The sequence below is a fragment of the Pinus tabuliformis genome, chromosome 9 (assembly GCF_031772625.1).
Source record: "Pinus tabuliformis cultivar Carrire ecotype Pingquan chromosome 9, CPIR1, whole genome shotgun sequence".
NCBI classification, from domain to species: domain Eukaryota; kingdom Viridiplantae; phylum Streptophyta; class Pinopsida; order Pinales; family Pinaceae; genus Pinus; species Pinus tabuliformis.
In genome coordinates, this window is record NC_142307.1 from 1,760,830,465 (window position 1) to 1,760,848,436 (window position 17,972).

Consider the following 17,972-nt stretch of genomic DNA (forward strand, 5'->3'; position numbering starts at 1 on the left):
TTCGCTGGAAGTGTCCATGCTCATGACAAGTTCGACATTTGAAAGGCAGCTGCTCGTAATCCAGCTTCTGATAATGTTGCCATTCTCCAACTGTGAGCTTGACCGCTTCTGGCAGACCGGCTTCCAGATCGACTTTCACGCAGATTCTGGCGCAGGTATATTGGCCCTTGTGATCAGCTTTGTCAATGAAACAACCCAGCCCATTTCCGATCTTCTGCAGGGATTGATAACTCCAGCAGTGTATCGGGAGATTAGGAAGGCGAACCCAGACCAGCGCCTCCTTAGGGACATTGACGGAGGGATCGAAATCGGGGCTCCATTTGTTTAGGTACAGACCTTGATTTCCCATAAAATACGGCCCGTTTCTGAACACCAAATCACGATCTTCTTTGGATGTAAATTCAAAAATGAAGTAGCCTCGTCCCACAGCATAACAGATCACGTTGTTTTTTAGCTGAGGTCTCCAGTTTCGCTGAATCCATTCGTCCGTGATTTTTGTGGATGGCCAACGGCCCATAAACTGCCCTACTAGGCCTCTGTCAGCCAGAGCTAGAGCGATTTTGATCGATTGTTCCTCTGGAAGAGCAATCTCAGGAATCTCTTCAAGTTTTTTTATGAACTTCGGCACCTCTGAGAACTGGCGTTTCTTCCCTTGCTGCTTTAAGAGGCTGCGAAATGCTTCTTCAGAAGATATTGGAGGGGTGGGAGCGGCCTCCCCGCCCCCAGGACCGCTCATGGCAGCGACGGGTATCGATGGCGGCTGCAAATCTGGTTCAGACTCCGCAGAGCAGAGCAGAGCGCGCGCTAGGTTTTTTTTGTGAGGACTTATAAATTTGTAGTTATTAGCTGAGGTTTGGTTCATTTTTTTTTTTTTTTTGAGGATCCACCTTTAGTTTTAGTAGTCTTTGGTCTAAAAAGATTCACATAAATATTCATTGATACCATTTTCCTACAAAAAATATACACATATATAAATCAGTAAATTATAAAAAAACCAATAGCTTAAGTAAACAAAAAAATGAAACAAAATCTAAAAACAAAAAGACCAGAAACATGTACATTGACCCCCATGACAAGTTGGATGTTAGGTTCATACAGGGAACCAAAAAAAATATCCATTCCTTCTATATATATATATATATATTTTATTTTTTTAGATGTGTTTTTTTAATGTTTGTTTGTTTTTTCTCTAATTGTCCAATGACGCATTTTTTACTTGTTTTTTATTTTGTTTCTTTCATCATATTTTTGGAAAATATGTTTTTGATATATATATATATATAAATAAATTAATTTTTATCTATTTTTTTTTTTAACATTTTTATGATTGATTTTTTTTTGTCTCTCTCTCTCTCTCTATATATATATTATTTTTTATCTATTTTTTTTTAACATTTTTATGATTAATTTTTTTTTTTTCTTTTTGTCTTTTTTGTCATTTTTTTAATCTTATGTTTTTTATGATATATATTTTTATTTATTATTATTATTATTATTTTTTGTAACTTTTTGTTTTTTCATTGTTTTAATTTTTGTTTTTACTTTTAAATTTATGTTTTTATTATTCTTTTGAAATTTTAATGTTTTTTGGAGCCATGATAAAATCTTTTATGCCATTATTCCAAAATGTTGAAAATTTATCCTGAAAAATAAAACAGATGTTATTTCAACATCAACACATCAACACTTTTTGTTTCCAGGGTGTTTTTTGCACCAAAAAATTTGGTTTTCATTGCCATTTTAAAAAAATGTTGAAAATTTTCCCTAGGTAAAAAAAACTTTATTTTAGCATCAACAATTTTCATTTTCGAGTTGATTTTTCATGTTTTTTGGGGTTTTTTTTGCTAAAGTTCTTGTTTTGAGTTTATAGTTTCCGTTTCAAAGTTTACGTTGTTTAAAGAAATTTTGAGGCATCCAAGTTTATTTTAGGCCTAGTAATTCCTTTACTAGTTTTGGTGGGATTGCGGTAAAGTTTGTTTGTTTATGTGCTTGTTTTGGGCCTAGGAATCCTTGACCGATTTTGGCGTGATTGCGGTAAAGCCTGATGGTGGAGGTGGTTTAATCTCTAAGAAGCCTTGGTTGTTTTTGTCTTGAGTCCCACATTCATGTTTGGAACATGACACGAGGGTGATTGACTGAAAGAAAGATTTGATTCAGCTCAATCTCTGGTCAGGTGGTACATGGAAGTCCTTGACTTGGTCGGCTTTTACATATGTTAATAAGAGTTCTATTTCTCTTGTATTTTATGAGTAATGGTACTTGTTATTATGCGGATTTCATGGTTATTATTATGGTTATATGTTGGTTATAAGCACGGTTTCATAAATTTTTTTAGTTATGGCTCTTGATATGTTTGATTTGTTGATGAATGGGTAATGAATGCATTAGCTAACACGTGTTATTGCAACTATGATAAGAGGACATTAGACCTTCTTGATGATTCTTAGATAAGTATCTGACCCCTATGTTCATATATTAATTCATGCCCTGTAGATTACATGTTCTCAATATGTTTGGTGAAATGGTTGTCATGGTTAGGCTTGGTTAGGTCAAGTCTCTGACTCAAATTTAAATGTTTAACTTTGTTTTCATGTCATTTATGCATCTGAGAAGTTACAAGAAGTTTTGTGTAGTGGCCTGGAGGTTGACTTGGAATTTAGGCTCGGAATCTGGGACTGCATGCTCCTAACTGGAAAGTTTGGGTTTCAACCTCATGGATGTAGCTTGTGCATGCGGTTGGAGGCCTTGTTGTGGGCGCGGTTGAGGGCCCAAGGTAGAGAAGGAGGGGTTTAGCTCAGGGTTTGGCCACTTAGGATGGTTTCTTAACCCTTGAGTGTCCTGTAGCCCTTGTAGGATGTTGTGAACGGTCATTTTGTCATCTGTAGTCGGCCCCACTTCCTTAATGGGACTTAGGAGGTCAGGTAATGTCGTAGTAGCTCTTCGTCTCATGTTTACCCTGACAGCGCGGTGAAATTGGGTAAATGTGGAAGGGGTGGTTACAAGATCCGGGTTTGGGGCCTTTTGACTAAGTGCGATAAAATGGCCTATAACAATTCTATTATGGATCGAAGCTGGTTTCGAAAAATATGGAAGTGGAACATCCCCTTAAACTTAAATGTTTCAGTGAGTTGGGGTGGCAAAATAGAATATTAACATGGGACAACTTATGTAAGAGAGGCTACATAGGACTTGGGAGATGTGTCATGTGTAAATCAGAGCTTGAAGACATGTTACACCTTTTCCTCAATTGTCCTTTTGTGATTTCCATCTGGTATGGTGTATTGAATATTCTTCATATTACTACCGAGTGGAATCATACTTCTTTGGAGGCTTGTTTATTAGAATGGTTCTTGAATTATAAGGTTTTTCGTGCTCTCGCTTTTCACATCTTCTGGGGCATATGGAGGTGTCAGAATGCTTTTATATTCAAGGATGTTCAACAGACATCATGAATACTTGTATGAAGATTGTTGCATTTTACAATGAAATTGGGCTTATATCTAAGAAGGGTTCACCAAGATGTATTGAACCCATCCATATATGGTGCATATATCCAGTTGGTTTCTTTGATGCAGTGGCATGCAATAATGTTTGTGTGGCGGTGGGGTATATATCGTCATAAATTCAGGTACTTATTATCACTTTTGTTGGAATAGCGGGAAGGTTCCAACACCCAAGTTTAGATCATTCCTTTGTGGGGGTTCTTTTGCGTGCAAAGTGGTTGTCCATTGAGTCTATGGAGACTCCAAAGTAGTTATCGACTAGTTGATTATAAGATCTACATTTGAACCTCCCATGCTTATATTTACAGGGAGCATAATGTTGTTGCTGATGCTTTATCCAAACAGGGGTGCAACAAACTTTATGGGGAAATCACATTCTCTGCTTTATGCAATGATTCTCTTCAAATATAAGGGAAAATACCTATTACATAGCCTATCTTAATAAAATATGGTACAACTGATATTTCTGTCAATAATTTTGTGTGATTAAGGTGATGTTGGGCAACATAATATGTCAACAGTTAGAATACTTTTTATGATAATTCTTAAAAATCTTGACTGTGTAGTTTTGGATGTACATAGACACTACACAGAGTAATGTGTGTGGTCGTCTTTTATTACTATGAAGTACAAGTTTAAACATGTTGTAGGCTCTACAGGATATGGGGTATATTTTGTCATATTTTGGGGTATATCTCGACACATTTTGCATATGTAAACAACTTTTTATTAAGAGAAAGTTTGTTGGTTTTTTTCTCTTTGATCGTAATTCTCTATTTTGTAAAATTATTTAAAGAGCAAGATGATTTTGAACTAGGAATTTTGATTTTTCCAAGAAAATAGACTTTGTATTGTTGAAAAATTCATATTTGCTTATTTATTTATGAACAATCCTCACACTATATAATTCAAATTAGTTACTACTCACTAATTACTTTTGTTCCAATTGAACCATTAAGACAAAAATTGAATGTTGTATGTGAGTGAATTATATGTTCTTCCAATTAAATGATTAATGTGAACTTAGATCAAATTTACTACTTTTGGCTTCATATTTGTGTCGCATGGTTTTCATGTATATGCTATGTTTATTTTTGTATGCATCATGCTTTTAGATGCATATACTCTATAACAAAATTTGTAACTAGTCCATTGTGGACAAATTGTAACATAATTTTGTTTCTTTATATTGACCTTCAAAACACAATTAGAAAAATCAGATATAAAAATAAAAGATAATTGCTTTATAACTATTTTCCTTGTTTTTTATTATTTTAAAATCTAATTCTTCATTTCAACATCTCCTTTATATTAGGATATAGAAAACTTTTCAATATAATAACAAATTCACTCAATATTTAATAAATATAAATATAAATATAAAATATATTTATATTAATTAACTTAATTTATATTTAATATATTTATATCACTTAATTTATTAAGTTTAAGATGTATATATATTTTATTTCCAACTTTTTCCTTTATATTATATTTTTTGAAAAGTGAAATATACACTTTCTTTAGAATTTAACCATTTCATAATTCAAATAAAAACTAATAATTATTTATAAATATGTTTTATTATTCTTTTTAATATGAAATTTGAAAGGCAAATTGTTTGTTATGGGGTAAGGTGATTTGCCTATGGTTTAAAAATGTGCAAAAACATAAAAATGCTTCTTTGAAATTGTGAATATGAGTTAGGGAAAATGCTTCCTTGAAATTGTGAATATAGGTTAGAGAAGTGTTAAAACCCTCAAATTTGACAATTTGACAAGTAAATCTATTTTGAAATTCTAACCCTAACGTCTTAATCTAAATTAAAATCTACCAAAAACATCACTAGACTTTCTATTTATAATTTTTTATATAAGTATTTACATCTAAATTTTAATATATATGACCTATCTACTTAGAATGTAGAGTTAAATGTTTTATTATTCTTTTTAATATGGAATTTGAAAGGCAAATTGTGTGTGTTATGGGGTGAGGTGATTTGCCTATGGTTTAAAAATGTGCAAAAACATAAAAATGCTTCTTTGAAATTGTGAATATGAGTTAGGAAAATGCTTCCTTGAAATTGTAAATATAAGTTAGAGAAGTGTTAAAACCCTCAAATTTGACAATTTGACAAGTAAATCTATTTTGAAATTCTAACCCTAACGTCTTCATCTAGATTAAAATCTACCAAAAACATCTCTAGACTTTCTATTATAATTTTTTATATAAATATGTACATCTAAATTTTAATATATATGACTTATCTACTCAGAATGTAGAGTTGTCATGCAAATAAATTTAAATTTAAATAATGTAAATAATTACAGTACGAATAACTAAATGATGGTATTTTGTATTTTGAACCCTAAACTTTTTCCACCATAGTTAGAAATAATTAACTCATCAAATTAATCTAAATCAACATAATAAATCTTTTTACAAACCTTACCCAAAACATAACAAAAAAATAACTTCATCCTCATGGTCCTGGTCCTAAAAATTATCATGGTCCCTCTGGTCATATGACCACACGCTAGTCGGTCGTTGATCATCCTAGGCTTCTATCACCACAATAAAGGAATAAATCGCATGTGTACCTCATCAATACCTCGGCTATATGTAACCTCTCTATGGTCTCCGCTGTTCTACTTTTTTGCGTGCAAATCTTGACATAAAACTAGGCCTCTAGTCAGTCCGATTCGTTATCGCAGGCAAAGTGCCTATTCCTGTCTTGGTCTTTCCAGGTATCTTCCTGGTTATTTACAGATCTTCAAAAGAAGCATTTTCTTTATCAAAAAAATGTTCGCCGTAAACCCAACTACCTCCTATACTGCTATTATCCCCCAAAACTGCCCTTGATCGTTATTATTATTATTTCTTCCTGTAAGCTTATTTTTCGGCGGTTTCATCTCGGCGTTTTAGGCGGTTTCATCAGCGGAGGAAGCAGAGGAGCCGAGGACGAATCTCCCGCAGATAGTAAGTACTGCAAAAGGCAAAACCCTTTTCTTATTGTTTATTTTTTGTTGCTTGATAGGGATTTATTACGCGGTTTGCAGTGAGGCATTACGACAGCATTGCAATAAAAAAAACATTTTTCTGAAATTGCTTGGATTTGATTTCTAGGGTTTCCAATGGGTAAATCCTCCACAGCTTTCTAAACACCGATTCTGGGTTATTTACATACATATACAGACCCATTTGTTTGTAGTCGATTGATTACTAAAATTTCATGGGATGTTACCCATTACCCTAATAATTACAGATTGATATTTGATGCCTGAATGCTTGATTATCCTGGGCATCTTTCTATTTTTTATTGTTGATTTTTTTCCTCGGCAGCACCACAAGTAGCAGAGCTTCTTCTGCTTAGGTGATATGTCCTAGGGGTAGGTATTCTGTCACAATTGCCAGGAGCTTTCACGAGGCTTTGTATCGATAAAATTCAGCGAGGATTAGAGTGCATTAGAGCCTTTTAGAGTTGAATAATGGTTTAACCTCTCTTGTGTGATAGATTGTGTCACATTACAGCTTTCTGGATTCGCATATAAGGTTGACCCCTATAGTCTGATTGTAGTGGTGCCACCTCAAGCTTTCTGGATTCGAGTATTGGTCTGAACCCTATAGTGTGATTATAGTTGTGTCACATTAAAGCTTTATGGATCTGAATATTGGTTTGACCCCCTATAGTCAGATTGTAATTGTGTCAATTGTGGGTGTTTCTTTTGTGTTACATTAAAATATTGGTTTGAAACTTTGAATCCTATAGTCAGATTGCAATTGTGTAAATTGTGGGCGTTTCTTTTCTGTTTGGTTCCTAGCTGGTTTTGTTTGCTGATTTGTTTTGTCTGGTTTTCTATACTTAAAAGCATAACTGTAATTTTATGAATTGTTGATGCCCTATATCACCCTATCTGTCTTAACATTCTCATTCTCCTTAGATACTAGTAGAGCTACTTTGGTGTCCCCTCTACTCCCAATCTCTATCCAGCAGAAACTCTTTAGTCCAGCCCATTCCCCAGAAGAGATTATCATACACATTATTGACGATTTCATAATGATTGATTATTCAGGATCCTCATCTGGTCCATATAATGGTGAGAGACTGTTCAACTGATTTGAACTTTTTGTGTTTTGATTGCACTTGCTATTTTTGTCTTTCTTTACAGGGGCTTTCATTACTGCATGAGTGAAGTCTTTTACAGTTTAGTCTCTGACCTGTCTTTGGTCACTAGTGGTCCGTGGACCGTAAGTCTTTTTTTCTGTCATCTTTTGTGCCTGGTGGTCTGATTTACATTTCTCACTTTTCCCAAAATAACTATATGTTGATGAATGTAATTTTGACAAGTTGGCTAATGTTGTTTTAAATCTAGGCTTTACTCTCCACCTGCAGAATGATTATGCAATCTCACTCTCTCGATGGATGTACTTTTATTGGCAACAGAGCCTCATATTTCATGTGTACTATTTTCATTTAATTATTTGAGTAGGTGCGGGTGGGAATTTGTGAATTTTGGATTTTGGACTAGGAACTTATATACAATGCAGGCCAAAGCACAGAAATGTCATACCATCTCTAGAAATTTCTGCTGCGAGCTGATTTTGCATTGAGTTTTAGATGCATACCTTATATAAGTTTTATGAAATATTAAAGAGTTAAATTTTAGGTGCAAAATTTTGAGAAAATATATATCTAGCTGTAGATTCATTTTACTAAAATTCAGATGTAAACTTCCTGAGGACATATCATGAAGCACATGGACAGCATCTCCTTTCTAAATGGCTTAGGGATCCAAGGATTATTTATTTGAAGGATTTTCTAATATATATGAAAATTTAGAACAGATGTCCAAACCTATTACAATATGACATCCTTTTTTAAACAAGAGAGATGGAATTGTCTTTCTAGGCCCAGAGTTATACAGCTAATTAATGTACTAGAGAGCTGTAATATTTTGATGTCATTAACAATTAGACTGGAGGATTCAAGCTTATGCGTATATTGCCTATTGGTGTCATTCAGTTGCAATAGGTGAATTTATAATTTTATACAAATATGAAATTAGATATGTTATGTTTTGAAGCCTGACGGGATTGTCCCATGGTCCCAACATTATGCAGCCATGTTAAGTATTGGCAAGCTGTACTTTTTTAATATGTTAAGTTAAAGTTGAGTGCTAATAAACTGTAATATTCATAATGCTACAAAGTTAAAGGGACATGTGTACAAAATTGAAATTCAAAATACATATTCCAATCTAGTAAAATATGGCATCCTTTCAAATATTAGGCAGATAACAATCTTTTGTAGGCCCAAATTCAACAGCGAATTAATGTATTAGAGAGCTGATATTCTGATGTTTTTAACAATTAGGCAGGAGGGTCAAGCTATGTGTATCACCCTTGCCATTCAGGCTTCCTGTAATCTAACACCAGCATGCCTAAGTTGCAATAATTGTATATATATAAAGATGAAATTAGATATGTTCTGTTTTGAATCCAGATGGGATTGCCCTCATAGGTATCAGAAAGCTGTACTTTTTTAATCTGTTAAAGTTGAGTGTTAATGAACTGTAATAATCCCAAAGCTACAAAGTGAAAGGGAAATATGTAGCAACTGATGGGACCGAACATGAAAATAAGACACATCTCATTCTATTCCTTGGATACTTTAGATTTGTAGCGTTTTATGAGTACTGGATTATATTGTCATACTTAATTGCATGAGAAGTCCTTTTACTCGGTTTCACTATAGCCATGGGATACAGTAACACTTTAGGCCTCAATCAAGATCATGATGACTCAATATTGTAAGTCATCCACTCAATGTACTAGTTGGCAAGAGTATTTGACATTTTTAAATTCTTCACACTTAATTCACCTTGTATTGTTGTTACTGTTACTTAGTTATTGTAATCTGGATTCTGATCCTGTCTTGCTGAAGAAATGACCATTTTGAAGTTCATTTTACAGCTTACAGAAGATGGAGCAATTTTGCTGGCAATCATTATGTTCTTTCATTTCTTTTATAACAATGGCAGTAACTTAAAGAGCTCCTATGCATAAGTTATTTGATCTTTGCATTTATCATACAATTCATGTTCTAGCAGTTTGAGAAAATGGAGAGATTGGGATTTTTATGTATTCTCAGCTACTTTCATAATTTCCTACTACCAGCTTTTCAGTAGGGTTGAACCGTGACATGAATGTGTGTTAACCCTGACATGAATTTATAGCATATAGCCTTAAGCATATTGCTAGTTTAAGGAATGCATCATATTAAACCTAAGTCAGTACTTGTATTTGAGAATTTATAGAATGATTGAAGGAGGGTGAAGTTGAGGGAAGAATTCTATCTTTGAGGATCCAGTAAAGGATGACCCAGTCAGACTACATTCTTGATTGACATTGATGATTGGTGTAACAGTATCTGTTTGTGCATCCATTACAGGATAGGATTGAGACAGCCTGCATCTGAAGTTTCCTGAAGATCAAGAACCTTAACAGGGGTTTCGGAAGATATTTCAAGTAATGGATCCTGGGCGCTATGTTCTTCAGCAAGGATGGGATAACAGTGTATGACCCACACGATCAATATGGTTTTCTCCTTAGTCTCCTATGGGGCTGATTTCCAAGATAATTGGGTCATGTGATTCTCCTCCATATTTACATCCATCCTCATAACAGCAAGCAAGGAAGCCCACCCCCATTGAGGATAATGGATTTCTCTGCTGAGAGCTCACTCATAACAATATTAGTTGCTGACTTCCCTTATTCTGTTGGATGAACAGGCTTTGGAGGGCTATGCTGGAGTTCGTGAGCCAGAGTTCAGGTGAGTGCCTTGGCATTTGCTATAAATTGCTGTAGCAGGTATATTGGGTATTGCTTCTTGAGGCATTGGAATAATGAGGTTGTGAATATTCAGGGTTTTCTATTTATTGCTTTTCTACATACTACATAATTTTGGATGCTGTTTTCTAGACAATCTCATTTATTACTTGCAATGCTGTTCTCTATTTTTCATGTCCTGAGGATGAGTATAAGGTTCACTTGTAATGTGTTGGTGTGAGAATTGTGCACACAGTTAAACATCAAAAGGCAATGACAAAATGTTGAGCTGCTAAGATTCCATTATAACATGCTGTTAAAATTCCATGCATCAATAAGCTTTTCATTAGTGTCCTAGTTGGACTGATATAAAAGTTACCTCTTTGCTTTGTGCAACATGGTTTACTTTTTCAAATTATTTCATCAGATGAATGAAGAGGTCTGTTTTGCAGCTTTCCTATGTTGTGGGTCAGTGGGATTGCATCATGTTGGATTCATGTTGTTGCAGGGTTGGTGGGTCATATGGAGGTAGAAGGTATTTGGATGAAGGCTTCTCACGAGAACCTATCTTTCCAAGAGCACCTTTTCATCGGGAGCTGTTAGAGAGAGACAATTTTCCTCCTGCCCCTCCTCCTGTTCTTGGGCTTTGGCCTCAATTGAGGAGGAGGAATTTAGAAGATGATATCGCCCTTCTAAGAGAAGTGCGTCGGCATGAAAAGGTTCCATACCTTGACAACTTTCGGGATGTGGACAATTTTCGGGATGTGGACAATTTCCGGGATGTAGACAGCTATCGTGAAGTAGACAAGTATCGTGAAGTAGACAACTTTCGTGACATTGACAAGTTTCGGGACATTGATAAGTTTCGGGACATTGACAAGTTTCGAGGGGTTGACAGTTATCGTGATCTTGATAGTTTTCGAGATTATGGGTTTGACAGGGCTGCACGGTTTAGTGGACGTGATCGTGAAAATTTCGATGTAGATGAATATGATTATAGGCATCGCCTGTTACAACCAAATAGAGAGGAAAGTCGTGAAAGAGATTTTGAATTTTCCAGGCATGTTGATTATGATTCTGATCATGATCGGGGCAGGAGAGAGAGTAGTAACTGGCGTAGGAGGGAGAGAGAGAGAGAGAAGAAAGCCTCAAGTAGGGATAGGATCCAAACACCTGAGAAGAGGCAGCATGATAGATCTCGATCCCGGGGTCATGATGAACGCCAGAGGTCACGCTCCCCTCGGGGCCGCAGCCATGGAAGAAGCCACAAGGAAGAAAGCCGCAAGGAAGAAAGCCGCAAGGCAGAAACCCACAAGGAAGAAAGCCGCAAGGAAGAAAGTCGCAAGGGAGAAAGCCACAAGACAGAAAACCAGGAGGATACACGTCATGAAACTAAAACTGAAAAACGCAGGGACCGTGATGAGAAACGTCACCAAGAGCGCACACCAGTGGTATGCTACATTTGGGAGATGGTCATCTTGTTTTTTTTTATTAGTGCATTTTGTTATTGTTTTTCCCAACTATTCTATTACCTGCAGGCACCATCAGCCACACTAGTTGTTAAAGGCTTATCACAGAAGACTACAGAGGATGATCTTTATCAGGCTCTGGTATGGCTTAACTGCAAATCCTATACATTCAAATTGTTACATGTTCTAGTTTATGTGAAGTGTAAAAAATTCTTCATCCTTTGATTTTACTTAGAACATATGCTTTTTTCATTTATTATATGTTTCTTGTGCTCTCTGCGCTGTTTATATGGATATCTTGATTACAGTCGTTGCCTTGTTTTTAATTATAGTATATGCTGAACCAATGTGCTAAATGTGTCTTTGCAGGCACAGTGGGGTCCTCTACGCCATGTTCGGGTCATTAAGGAGAGGAACTCTGGCATATCACGGGGATTTGCCTTTATTGATTTCCCCTCTATTGTAAGAGATTTCAGTTTTCTGTTTGTGTTTGTTACCTGCTTGTTTTGATGGAAGTATTGTTAATTTATTGCCCATGTCATTTAATTTTTGTACTCATCTAACAGGAGGCTGCACGTAACATGTTGGATGGTATTGGAGATGATGGCCTGGTTGTTGATGGACGGCGCCTTTTCTTTGAATACAGGTCAGTGACATGTTACAACATGCTTTGATAACTGCCTCATATAAAGAAACGGTTTGGATTTGGTCTGAGTAATGATGAATCTATGTTAAAGAAAGGCAATTCATTTGCATGCAAAGATGGGTCTTTATGGTTTATTACTAAGTATGCTTGGTTATAACTAAGCATGCTGGTATTGCTATAAGTTTAAGGCCAAAGATTGTGGTTGTAGGTTGTAAACAAAACCAACTTGCAAACATACCTTCTCCTACGTTTGTCAGTTTATATGTTTTAACATATTATTATAACAGAAAACATTAGATGCCAAATACCTATTATTAATACAGAAAATGTCTTTTGCAGTGTATTTTTAAATGCAAAGTAGGCATCTTATGCTATGTTATGTCATTCCATCTTATGTTTCTGGACATATTAATTAATCTCATGTTATTTTGTGTCATTTTAACATTTAATTTGAACAAGTGGTAAAAATCTAGATATTTTGAGTCGCTTCCTTTTAAAATTTTGCATGTGATCAACTCTAGAAAATTGAATATTATATCTTGTGTTTGCTTCTTACTTTCTTAGTGTGCACCATTTCCCTTTTGCAGTAGCAAGCCAACTGGAGGTATAGGTGCACCGCAAACAGGACATGAAAGCACATCAAAAGGTCCCATTCAAGGAGGTTCTAAAGGTGTGGCTGCGGCAGCTGACTGGATGTGCACTGTCTGTGGTTGTGTCAACTTTGCTCGTCGCACATCATGTTTTCAGGTTAGTTTTCACTTTCTTATGGTTTATCATTTATGACTTTAGAAAATAATTATGGTCTATTGCTTGTATATGAATGTCTCAGGTTTCATTTATTTTTTGTACAGTGCAATGAAGGGCGAACTGAGGATGCCCCTGCAGCTGATGTAGCTTCTTCTAATCCAGTGCCAACTGGAAAAAAGGCATCAGAAGCTGGTGAGGCATATTTGCTTCTCTTCAGAGGCATCTAGAATGAAGCTGAAGCACTGTGTTTGTGAACTATCTGATAGATCTTACAAGATTTCTCTCTTTCAGGACCAACACATGTTCTAGTTGTTCGTGGGTTAGACGAGAATGCTGATGAAGAGATGCTACATTATGAATTTTCCAAGCATGCTCCTATAAAGGTAACCATGATAGATTTGATTCCTCTGCTTCATGTGATTAATGAATAAGTTAAATATCTTTTTTAAGTTACTCTTTTCAGATGATAAGTGTCACAAACTAATTTCTTTGCAGGACCTTCGACTTGTTCGTGACAAATTTACTCATGTTTCAAGGGGCTTTGCATTTGTACATTTTCATTCGGTATTGACTTTCATACATTTATTTACGAAATCTCCAAAGCTGATTCCCATTCTTTGCTGCTGATTTTCTTTTTTTATATGCATACTTTGTTTTTATATGGATGAGTATCCTTCTAGGTGAAAGAAGCAACAAAGGCATTGGAGGCAACTAATGGACAAAATTTGGAAAGGAATGGTCAAGTCTTGAGGGTTGCATATGCAAATAGTATTCATGGTCCAGGCTCCTCTGCTGGTACTTCTCAGTCCAGCAGCCTTGCGGTGCTGCAATTGAAGCTGCAACCTTTGCACATCAGGTTTGCTATTATATCATCTTGTTTTCTGAACATCATTTAAGCTTTCAAGGAAAACAATTTTTTTCTTCTTTCCCGTGCTTAAGAATTTTGATGCAACTGGCTTTTGAGACAACAAATTAGTTCTCTTTGTAATGTGCATAAGCTTATAGGGGCTACTGCTTGATGCAATACAATTGCTAAATAAGAAACTGGTTGCTAAGAAGTTGTGCCAGGTTCTTCCTCTATTGTCTAAAGTATCATTATTTTTACATTGTTCATTTATTTCTTTTTGCAGTATGACAATGTTGGATGGGCACCTAAGGAGTACAACCCAGATGAAAAACAGCACACTGAAGGCAAAACAATGGGCACAAATGTTGAAGGTTACAATGCAGGAAATTTAGCTATTGAACCTTCTGAAGGAGGCACAGGTCCTCAGTCTGGGTTTGTTTGGGATGAAGCATCTGGTTATTATTATGATGCTGCATCTGGGTTTTACTATGATGGTCATACTGGTATGCATTTATTTTGTCTCATATTACCCTTCTTTTGCTACGTTTTTTTCACGAGTTCATGCCCTTCTTATGCTAGATATTATCATTGAGCACTAGTTGTGTAGTTTGGCACATGCTTATTGTGGATGAGACGTGCAGCACCAAACACTAGTCCTCTGTTCCTTACCTTAATTGTTTGGACAATCATGTAGGGCTCTATTATGATGGTAATAATGGTACCTGGTATTCCTATGACCAAGAGACGCAACAGTATGTGCCTTATGTGGATCAAGCTAGTGACACAAACAAGACATCAGGCAAGTCTACAGAGGGGGCGACTAATCATCGAAAAGTGGTAATTTCAGCTCCGGCTGCAACAATCACTGCTAATAATGAAGCTTCAGATAAAAAACCCTCTTTACCAGATGCAGTCCAGGCTGCTGCGGCTGCTGCACAAGCAGCTGCAAAGAAAGAGAAGGAAAAATTAAAAGAAATTAAGCTGGCCTCTAAAGGCAGTATATTGGCTAGTAAGAAGAAAATCAGCAATGTCTTGACGATGTGGAAGCAACGTAATCACGAAGGGCAGGCTGCTCGTATTGTCCTAGATGATGATCCCTCTCCAGCAACATTGCCTACCTCTTCAGATGAGAAGCATAATAATACTAATAATGGAAATATGTCTGGTAAAGGTGTAAGTGCTCCAAAATTTAAGCCTGACACAGTAAATGCCAAAGAAGCTAGTCAGGGATTGTCATCTCTTGGACGTGGAGCAGGAAATCCATTTGGTGGTAATTATAATCCATCTGATAGTGCAGTAAAGCCAAAGCATGTGCCTGTTAGTAATAGTGCTGGTGGTACAATAAGGGGTGTGATTAGAGAATCAACAAGAGGAGTGGTGAGAACAGATGTGAACTTTTCAGGATCTACTGGAGCTGCACTATCTGGATCGTCAATGGCTGGACCAAGCGTGGTTCCTGAGGCTAGTACAGTTTCAACTCCTTTCAAGACAGATGCATCTGCGTTAGGCTCTTATGGACCAATGGCTGGAACAAAACGCAGGTTTTCTGAAACTCCCCAATCAGTTTATAGAGATAGAGCAGCAGAAAGGCGTATTCTTTATGGATCATCATCTGCTGCAGACAGTCTATTAGACTTAGAGCCTGCAGAGAAAAGTGAGATTTAATTGCTTGTATTTTTATATTTTATCAATGTTTCTTAGCGTTAGTTTTTATTTTAGAATTTAGTTTTATTTAGGTTAATTATACAGTTCTAGAAGACTGTTCATGTTATATTACTGTATTTGGACGTCTATCTCACCAGAAATGCGTCTACAGTTCTGTCATTGTATCATCCATTGAGAGTTAGTTTTGCTTTAGCACACATAAAACGTGACTGTATATATATTACCATAGTTGCACTTCTAACTCACCAGAAATGCAATTTACAGTTTTATCATTGTATCATTCATTGTGAGTTAGTTTTGGTTGCTGCATAGAAACGTGACTGTAAGATATGGCTTCTGTGATTTTCCATACTGAGAAATTCCATTGTTTCAGGTCTTGGAAGTAGAGGAAAAGGCTCTGACATGCCCTTTCCCCCAGGTGTTGGTGGAGTGACGTCTGGGTCAGTGCTGCCAGGAGGTGAAGCTCAAAGTTATGAGGTCATCACCTCTGATAAAGCTATTGATGGAAGTAATGTGGGGAATCACATGTTGAGAAACATGGGTTGGCAAGAAGCCTCGGTATGTGAGACTGATTTTTGAGTGCACAACATGCATTAATTTATTTTTTAACCCTGGTTGGTTGTCTCCTAAATCTTGATCCTGTAATGATATGGATTGGTTCAGGGACTTGGCAAGGATGGCACCGAGATTGTAGAGCCTGTACAAGCACAAGTTACAAAAGATAGAGTTGGTCTTGGTAGTCAGACACAACGGAAGGTTGATCCTCAGTTTGAGACTCATTCTGGAGACAGTTATGGAGTTGTTATACAGAAGAAATCTCTGGCTAGATTTCATGAAATGGCCTAGTTGTAGACTGGCCAATGACTGCCTCATATTTTCTTTGCTTGTGGCAACTGTTAATGTTACCCGCCAAATTTAAACAGGAAGTTCCTTTGGGGACATGTGCTTTTCAAATGTCAAGGTGCTATGTCTATTCTGGATGATTTGTTCAGTGCCAAAGTGGGTTAGCTTGTATTTGTCCCAGCTATTTCTAGATTACATGAATGATGGAAAGCCAGTGGGCAATTCTGTCAATATGTTGTACAAATTATATATTTGATATTTGCGAACATTCCGTTTCTCGCTTCACAGTTATAAGCTGTTGGAGATGAGCTGAACGTGGACAGTGTCATGTAACCACGATTTGAGAAATTGAGAATTCAGAGTTTGATTCACTTTTATTGTCCTGTAATTTATCAATCCTGTAATTTGTTGACCTGCAATTTACGAATTCTATGTTACTTCGTTGAAGTTTGAGATGTAAAACATGTGAATGGGTGAAGTTATTATCAAAGTATTTAAAAAGACAAATTTTTATCCAACTAAGCTGCTTTGTATGTTGGTCTCCAGAGTAAAGGAAAAAAATGAATGCTGTTTTATAGGAACAAGCAGGGGCAGTACAAGCTCACCTGTCAACACTTGTGCCAGATATCTGAACCTGTGACTTCTCACTGGCAGTGCCAGATATCTGCACCTGTGACTTCTCACTGGCAATGTGTGGTTACCATTTGAGCTAACGCTTAGGGCTAAAGCTGGGTTTCGTTATCATGAAACATACTGATGATTTGTTGCAATTTTGGTGAAATTGGGGGATCGTTATCATGAAACATACTGATGATTCCCCCAATTTTGGTGAAATTGGGGAATGGTTATCATGAACATACTGATAATTTGTTGCAATTTTGGTGAAGTTGATGGAATGTTGTCATGAAACACTGGTGATTTGCTTCAATCTGGGTGTAGTTGTGGTTATGTGAACTAGCATTTTCCAATTATAGGTCCATGGGGAGTGATGGTCTGGACTCTGAACCAGTATTACCAAGACAATAAATTATTCTGTTAATTTGTCCATGAAGTACAAATTGATGTTTTACCAAGACAATGAATTATTCTGTTAATTTGTTCATGAAGTACAAATTGACATGGTCATATACATTAAATTGATGTTTGACCAAGACAATGAATTATTCTGTTAATTTGTTTATGAAGTACAAATTGACATGGTCATATACATTAAATAGCTGGTACAAAACCATAAAAATTAACTAAATTATAACTTTATTTTAAAATATTATTATTAATTATAAAGATAATAAAGAGTTAAACATAACTCATTTAAAAAAAACATGATTTTTAATCATGAGATATTTTTCCTGGATATTTTCAATCATCTATTCTCTTGATATTTTGCAATCATCTATTCCCTGGATATTAAATTCTTACCATTC

General features: G+C 36.0%; 1 protein-coding gene across 1 annotated transcript; it reads left to right on the top strand.

Moving 5' to 3' along the window:
* Positions 1-753: 753 nt before the first annotated feature.
* LOC149155813 (SUPPRESSOR OF ABI3-5-like) lies at positions 754-16,551 on the top strand. Its single transcript, XM_089444534.1, is given in 18 exon segments — positions 754-771; positions 6,188-6,250; positions 6,429-6,482; positions 10,295-10,335; positions 10,840-11,782; positions 11,870-11,941; positions 12,170-12,262; positions 12,367-12,446; positions 13,034-13,193; positions 13,298-13,385; positions 13,485-13,576; positions 13,689-13,757; positions 13,874-14,012; positions 14,015-14,049; positions 14,324-14,543; positions 14,735-15,694; positions 16,079-16,263; positions 16,369-16,551. Coding segments are annotated over 18 exon segments (3,495 nt in total).
* Positions 16,552-17,972: the final 1,421 nt, after the last annotated feature.